Source organism: Verticillium alfalfae, genomic scaffold (genome assembly GCF_000150825.1).
Source record: "Verticillium alfalfae VaMs.102 supercont1.3 genomic scaffold, whole genome shotgun sequence".
Classification (NCBI taxonomy): Eukaryota; Fungi; Ascomycota; class Sordariomycetes; order Glomerellales; family Plectosphaerellaceae; genus Verticillium; species Verticillium alfalfae.
In genome coordinates, this window is record NW_003315036.1 from 361,789 (window position 1) to 369,816 (window position 8,028).

General features: G+C 58.2%; 2 protein-coding genes and 1 non-coding gene across 3 annotated transcripts; 2 read left to right on the plus strand and 1 right to left on the minus strand.

The window, feature by feature from the left end:
• Window positions 1–495: 495 nt before the first annotated feature.
• VDBG_02628 (MAP kinase kinase MKK1/SSP32) lies at window positions 496–2,232 on the minus strand (the record flags this gene model as incomplete). The annotated part of the gene is made up of 4 exons (XM_003006443.1): window positions 496–640; window positions 693–1,315; window positions 1,397–2,116; window positions 2,179–2,232. The coding sequence occupies 4 exons, from the start codon at window positions 2,230–2,232 to the stop codon at window positions 496–498; spliced, it is 1,542 nt and encodes a 513-aa protein (XP_003006489.1).
• Window positions 2,233–4,566: 2,334 nt separating this feature from the next.
• VDBG_02629 (ATP-dependent RNA helicase dbp8) lies at window positions 4,567–6,222 on the plus strand (the record flags this gene model as incomplete). Its single annotated transcript, XM_003006444.1, has 1 exon — window positions 4,567–6,222. One exon carries the CDS (start codon window positions 4,567–4,569, stop codon window positions 6,220–6,222), a length of 1,656 nt encoding a protein of 551 aa, XP_003006490.1.
• Window positions 6,223–6,548: 326 nt separating this feature from the next.
• On the plus strand, window positions 6,549–6,652 carry VDBG_15043. Its single transcript has one exon. It is a non-coding gene; the product is annotated as a tRNA-Arg (tRNA).
• The last annotated feature ends 1,376 nt before the right edge of the window (window positions 6,653–8,028 follow it).

An 8,028-nucleotide genomic window follows, 5' to 3' on the forward strand; every position in this document is an offset into this window, starting at 1 on the left:
TCCTTCGCATCAACGGCTCCCGTCAATCACCCCCAGGTTACTTCATGATACAGCCTGAGGTAGATCGCCCAGCCCGACGGCGAAATTTATGCACACGAGGATAGGGCCACTCGTTTTCAATTTCGTGGTGATCAGCTAATTGCTCGCCGACAAACAATATCAGAGAGCCGCTCGTTGACAGCATTCATGCTGTGGTCAAGATCAACCTTGTCCCTTTCTGTCATGTTCATCCTCCGTATTTCAAATCCAGGATGGCGGTCTCTCTTCCGCCCACCAGTGCCAGATAGCCAATCATATCCCGTCAATATGGTGCCAAGAAGGGCCATGCCAGGATCCGTCCGTGAAGTCGCATTCAAAAGGCGCCGCCATGGTATGCGCCTCATATGCGAGTCGTTGCGGGGATGGATAAATACACCTTTAGCGTTTGTTCAGTTTTGTTCAGTTGTCCGAGTATTGACTTTCGCTTCGCTCCGTTCCGCTGCAGGTCGAGCCACATTACGCTTCCGCCTTTGGGTTGTCCCAACCCCATACTTGTGACAGGTATTTCTCCATGTTGACACGCTTTGAACGCATCTCGACCATCCAGGGGTGGTCGAGCATCCGCCATGGGCTTGCACGGCGGGTTGGGTCCTTCTCGAGACTGGAGAATAGTTAGTAACACTCCCCAGTACCCTCTGACGAGGCTCACTCACCAGCACTCGATAAAGTACTTGAAGTTGTCACTCCAAGTGACATCAGTCTCGTCCTTGAGTTTGGGTATCGGCTGCCGCACGATATAGGTCAACAGGTCAATGAGTCCTGCCCTAGGCTGCATCTCGGTCCCGTCGGCTGGGAATGGGAACCGATGCTGCGCAACCTCAAGCAGTGTAACGCCAGTGGACCACACGTCAGAGGTAATGGTGTAGCTTTGTCCCGTGATTCGCTCGGGCGCCATGTAATAGCTGGTACCGATGAACGTGTTGGCCTCGCCCTTGGTTCCAAAGTCGCCCGAGACGCCAAAGTCGCACAGTTTGACCTCGCCGTTGCGGCAGAGTAAGATGTTAGACGGCTTGATGTCACGGTGAATGATGCGTCGTCCGTGGAGATACGTCAAGCCACGCAGAACGCCCTCTGAGATTTTGCCGAGGACCTTCTCGCCGGTGCGGCCACCGAGTTTCTTGACCTCTTTGTAGATGCTGTCGAGCGAGCCACCCTCGCAGTACTCCATGGCGATAGAAATGGTGGCAGTGGCAGGGTCGACGAAGGCGCCGTAGTACCGGCAAATGTGCTCTGATGCACAGCCCTTGTTGAAGTTGAGCTCTCGAACGATTTGTTTCTTCACATCAGGGTCGGGGTTCGTCGTGATGACCTAGCGATGTCAGCCTCCTGTATCTCAGGCTCGGGTCGCTTTACTCACCTTCAGGGCAAAGACAGTCTTGCCGCCCTTGAGCTTGGCTCTTGTCACGGCACCGCCAGCACCTTCGCCGAGGTTGCCGAGCTCTTCGATCCTAGACTCGAGACTGGCAATCCTCCAGCCATCATCGTCGAGGTCTTCCACGTCCAGAGACCTCGCCTTCTCCAAACTAAGCTTATCAAACTGTTCCAAGCCTTGGAGGCTGTTGTCTCTCTCCATACCAACACCACCCTCGCTACGTTCCGAGTAGAGAGACCCGACGGCGGATACCGGGTCAGGGGTGCCCTGGGGTCTTGACCCCCCAATACCATACTGGGAGGCAAAGGAAAGAGCCGAGTATTGCGAACCGGCCGAGGTGGGGTTACTGGCACGTCCATCCAGGGGTCCAAAGCTGCCCGATCTCGAGTGGGCCGCGCTGCTCTCGCTGCCTCCGCTGGCAGAGTGGCCCTGAACACTCGTGTTCAGTCGAGGAGGCTGCTCGTAAGGCAAGCCTTGGCTGCCCATCGGAGTGGCAAGGTGTAGGGTGGGCAACGCACGAGGAGCCGGCGGGGCGGGCTGGTTGCCCACAGGCTTCGCATTGGGGGACGGCGGGATGGCGAGCCCCAATCTTGGTGCTCGGGCACCACTCGATCGGGCGCCAGGTATCGCAGGGCGTAGAAGAGGGACTGGGGAGGACATGGTCGGAACGTTGCCTTGGGAGTTTGCCGGGGACAGACTGGGGATCTGGAAACATTTGGTTAGAATGAGCCTCGTGGTAGCAAGGCGGCATCATAGGGAGTTCCAACCTGGTATGGTGTAGGATCCATGTTGGTGGGTTGGGATGGGTTCTGGTCCGCCATGACGTGGTCGGCAGCGGTACTGCCGTGACAGCAGCGACTGGGCAGAGGGTGGCTCAAAGAGCAGACACGAGGGTCGGGCCTCGTTGTACTCGAATAAGGGTGCTCAGCTCGTGGGCTGGCCGGAAGAAGAACTGCCCGAGTCCTTTGGTTGTGCTGCTGCTGCTGCTGCTGCTGCTGCTACGGGCAAGGCTGCGTAGGTGTAACGGAACCGGGTCTCGCGGCGTAGTAGGGTGATGCAGTTGTCGTCTTTGTGAGGGATGATTCAGGTCGAGTCTCGGCAAACAAAGCAGGCAGCGGCAGGGTGTCGTCAATAGCTGGAACGGTCGCACGTGGACTGAATGGATGGAAAGGGCGAAAAGGCTTGGCCTGGCTATGCTCTCAGGTGGGATTGATTGGCTCGTGTGTTCAGCAGGCGATATGTCTCAGCAGGCGATGTGTCTAAGCAGAGACGAAGAAGAAGAAGAAGCAGAAGAGGGTAGTGTGCCGATAGCGAACGTACGAGCAAAGCGCTGGAGGCGAAGGGCAAGCAGGTGAAGGACCAAATGCGAAAGGCGAGAGGCGAGAGGCGAGAGGCAAGAGGCGGGAGGAGAGGTCCAGCTTGCCGTGATCTCTCTCGGTTGGGTCGTGTGTGGGAATGGCAAAGGCGGGGAGAGCAAGTTCCCACCCGCACCTCACATCAGATTGAGGTGCGTGGTTCTTGGTGGTGCTTGGTGGTGCTTGCTTGGCCGACTGCGGGTCCAGCGGGAATGTGGGAAGCAAAAGGGCAAGAGACAGGTGCAAACAGGGGATCCAGTGGGCGGGCAGTGGAGGGGCAGAGGGGCCGATGGGCAGGGTCTGGCGCTAATCCAACGGTATCCTGCTGTCGGGGAGCACTGTGGCACAGTGGCCAGTTTCCCCCCCTCGCCCTCGGGTCTGTGAGTCCTATGTACCTTTTGCCGCCCCTAGGACACGGGACGAGGTGACGATCATTACATCCATCCATCAATCAATGCCCACGGGCTACGTTTCGTGCCTTTCGTACACGAGCGCAAAAGCAGCCTTGGCATCTGACCTGGCCAAAAACACCAAAAACACCAGAAACACAAGAGGAGACCTTGGAAAGTGTCGACTCGGAAAGGGCCACTGACCATGCATGTACCAGGGGCCTTGCGAAGCTGCTGCTGCTGCTGCTGCTGCTGCTGCTGCTGCTGCTGCATTGCTGCATGAAGCAGAAAATCAACTCGGCATCACCAACAGGCGAGAGCCGGCGTCCACGATTGGGGGAAATCCCTCCAGCCAAGGGCCCTTCTCCGAGTTCCGAACAGGCCTCCACGCTGCGACTCTCCGCGGCCCCCCCTTGCCAATGTGGAGGACTCGTTTACTATCAGACAGGAGGGGCCATTGGATCTCCTCTGGCCACCTGGGCCTCTTCCACGAACACAGCAGCCATGGTACTGGTGATTGGAAAGGGCGGCCGTCATATTCGCGAGGCGAACGCATTACGACATGCCGCGAATCTGCCGGCGTTGTTCGTCACGGTTTCGTTTACCTTTGCCTGGATCTGGGTGCCCAACCGTCCGTGGCGCATCCAACACGGCTTCTCCGCTTTCTTCCCACTCGTTCATCTCAGGCATGTGCACCTCGTACAGTGGGCGTGAGCACACCCCTCCGTCTCGTCACTGGCTGAAGTCCGGCTGCCATTTTGTTTCTGTGCTCCCTCGCCAATGTGGTCCTTCGACGCCCTCAGCTTGCCAGTCTACGACCACATTCGGCGACCCAAGCCCTTCGTCGGGTTGGGTCTGGGTCACGGCCATAAGGCTGAGCGAGGTGGGACTGGCGCTGAGTGAGATTTGGAATGTCTTGGGGTGACACGACACCCGCGTTAGTGGCCTGTCGATACCACGTCGATGCATCGTACCTATCAGGTAGCTAGGCACAAGGCGGGCAGGTCCCTCAGCTCGGGTCGAAGGGGCTCGGCGCGAATGGCATGAATTGATGTCACGAACTGATGTCACGAAAAGGTGTGTGCGTCAGCTTCCAAGGCGAGCATGATGCATTGGCATAGGAGGAGGAAGCAAGCGATTCATCGCCGTTTCCCTAGGCGCGCGTCTATCCGCGCAGAAGGCAGCTTCCAGGAAGCTAGGGTCCCTTATTGGCTGGACAGCACAGTGCTCGTCACCTGGCACCCCTGTCAATGGCACCCCGCTACCTTATCCGGCAGTGGCTGCTTCCCCAATGCACCTGCCAAAATTTTGGATAACGAAAATTTCCCAGGCGAGCAGGAACCAGGCAAGGAACCAGACGAGGAACCACTTCAGCATCACGCGTCTGTCTTTCAGAACAACCCTACGAGAGATGCCGTCCACTGCCGATCTCAAGCGCTTCGCCGCCGAATCTGACGATTCCGATCAGGGCGCCAACATTGACCAACACGCCTCCTCGTCCGAGTCTGAACACTCCTCCGATGCCGAGTCGGACCAGCTTGACGATGCTGGCTCCCGCAAGAGACGCAAGACCTCGCCGCCGAGGATTCCAGCGCTGGACGATGAGGACGAAGACGATGAGGAAGAGTTCCAGCGAATCGTATCTACAATACAGGCACCGTCCCGAGTGAAGAAGACGACCACCGCCACACCGTCCTCCAGACCCGAACCCAAGCTCTCCGCGCCGGCTGGCATCACGGCGCCCGTTGACCCGGACACGACATTCTCCTCTCTCAACGTCCGACCATGGCTCACACAATCTCTGGCTAACATGGCCATCAAGAGGCCCACGGGTATTCAAAAAGGGTGTATTCCCGAGATTCTCAAGGGCAGGGACTGCATTGGTGGCAGCAGGACGGGTTCCGGAAAGACGGTCGCCTTCGCGGTGCCCATTCTTCAGAAATGGGCCGAAGACCCTTCCGCCATCTACGGCCTCGTCTTGACGCCGACCCGAGAGCTGGCTCTGCAGATCTTTGAGCAGTTCAAGGCCATCGGGTCGCCCCAGGGTCTCAAGGTCACCCTCATCACTGGCGGCAACGACATGCGCCCTCAGGCCATTGCCCTTGCCTCACGTCCCCACGTTGTCATTGCGACGCCCGGTCGCCTCGCCGATCACATCCGCACGTCTGGCGAGGATACCATTTGTGGCCTCCGTCGCATCCGCTTCGTTGTTCTTGACGAAGCCGATCGCCTACTTGACGGTACCGGCACCGGCAGCATGCTTCCCGCCGTCGAGGAGTGCCTCTCCGCCCTGCCGCCACCGGCCCAGCGTCAGACGCTCCTCTTCACCGCCACCATCACTCCCGAAGTGCGCGCCCTCAAGGACATGCCTCCAAAGCCCGGCAAGGAGCCCGTCTTCATCTGCGAGGTCGACACGCAGATGCTCGCCATCCCTACCACCCTCGCTCAGAAGCACATTCAGGTGCCCGTCACTCACCGCGAGCACTACTTGCACACCTTCCTGCTGACGGCCGCCAACGTCGAGAAGACGGTCATTGTCTTCTGCAACCGCACCACAACTGCTCAGTTCCTTCACCACCTGCTCCGTCTGCTCGACCACCGCGTCACGAGTCTGCACTCCCGCCTGCCACAGCGCCAGCGTACCGACAACCTGGCCCGCTTCCGCGCCGCCGCCGCCCGCATCCTGGTTGCCACGGACGTCGCCTCGCGTGGTCTTGATATCCCCGAGGTGGCTCTTGTTGTCAACTATGACATTCCCCGCGACCCCGACGACTACATTCACCGCGTTGGTCGTACTGCGCGTGCCGGCCGCAAGGGTGAGGCCGTCACCTTTGTCGGACAGCGTGATGTGGAGCTCGTCCTTGCCATCGAGGCACGCGTGGGACGAACGATGGATGCCTGGACAGAGGAGGGTGTCAACCTCGAGACGCGCGTTGTCAGGGACACGCTGAAGATTGTAGGCGAGAAGAAGAGGGAGGCACTGCTCGAGATGGAAGAGAACAAGGAGGTGGGTGGCAAGAGGAAGAGGACCAAGACGAAGCTGAGGGCGACGACGGATGGGTTTTAGATGTTTGGATAGATACCCAAGACGAGTGAATTTATTCGTATTCTCCAGACTTGTTCTTCGCCCCGTGATGCCGTTTTATGCGTCTGCTTGTAGCCCCAGCATATCAGTTCGCTCGTGCCATGACTGCTTGTCCCGCTTTCCATGAGATGATTCTCCACAACGTCTACATCGGTTTCAAGGCCGAAGACATGGATGAGATTCCGGTCCCAGACCTGACAGCGCCGCCCCTCTCACGGCCCACGGCCCACGCCCGAGTCGGTCATACTCCTGCAAAGCCCCATCTCCACCCATCATAGATCCCGCGACAAGGCCCCGTCGACATCAAAGGCCGCATGGCCCAATGGCAAGGCGTCTGACTACGATACAGAAACACGAGAGATCGTGACCTGTTGGTATCAGGAGATTGCAGGTTCGAGCCCTGCTGTGGTCACATGTAGGAAGCATCTCATCGATACGATCTTTTTTTTTTTTTTGGGAGGCCGTCTGTTCGGTCCATAGACTTTGACGATGGGGTGGATGGGATACGGACGTTTTGTACGACACCTGCAAATTCTCTAGCGGAGGATATCGAAATATGTTTTTGTGACTTGATGGATGGATAGATCAGCCCAAGGCCAATATTTTGATACGTTAGGGATATCTGTCTGGAAGGTTTTCGTGGTATGACGACAACAACCGTTGCTCAACGCGTGTTCGATCCGTGCAATATGAACTATCGACAGTGTCTGTCACCTTTCAAGGCGTTCTCATCCCAGCCTTCCGGGCTTGGCCACGCACTACCGAAGGCTTTACAAGAACGTCGGAGAAAGGAGATTCTCTCCACCGCGTACAGATCACCACAGTAGTGGATGAACCACTGCCACGTTCGCAAATGAGCCCAAGACCATCAACACCAAATCTCACAATCACCAACCCCCGGAGCATCCTGCAGCAAATACGCCGCGCCACACCCCGGGGCTCTCGGCCCGCCACGAACTCACAACAACCACCAAGCCTCGGCGTGCCCTCTGCGCAGAAGAAGTAGAAGACAAGAGGCAAGTCGATTCGACTGCCACTCGGCGCCTCGGCATCCAGCCACACTGAACGCACCACCCACTACCACCACGTTCCCCTCGGCTCACGGCGGCGTCCCCCCCCCCCCCAACCTCACGATGTCCCGCACTCCAGCAGCAAAAAAAAAATCCTGCCAGCAGAGTCTTCACCCCTCCCTAGCGCGCCGCCTGACCTACAAACCCTTTCCAGCATCTCCACTCCGGGGCCGAGCCGCCGAAGCGGAGTCTCGAGGACGAGGAAACAAGGAACACTCGGGTCAACGAAGACGTGGCAGTGGAACGGGGAGACAATAAGAGAGAAAAAGAGAAAAAAAAGAGGAAGCGAGAAACTCCACCGACCCCGCCGGCCAGACCACGCCGTGGAACACACTCGCGATGGTGTTTCCACTGAGGAGGTCGGAGCCAAGATGTCGGCCGGGGTTGAGTCACGCCATGGCGAAGGAATCCAAGTCTCCACCATCATGACTGACAGGCACAGGGGAAAATCCTTTGCACTGCAAAAGCGAGGAGGACTGGGAAGGGGGGGGGGGGATCCGAAGGTGTGCGCTTTGGTGGATCCCATCGGCGTCACGGTCCTGGCGCGAGACCCCGCCGCCTTCCGCGCTAGAAGGACGGGAGAAGGGCCATCATAACGCTAGAAGGCCTCAAGCATGAGGAGTGGGTCATTTCGGCCGGCAAGGGTTTGGCGAGGGCGCCTCAGTCCGGTTCGCCATAGAGGCTTATCCCTTTGTCATTGTCCGCCCAAGGGAATGCA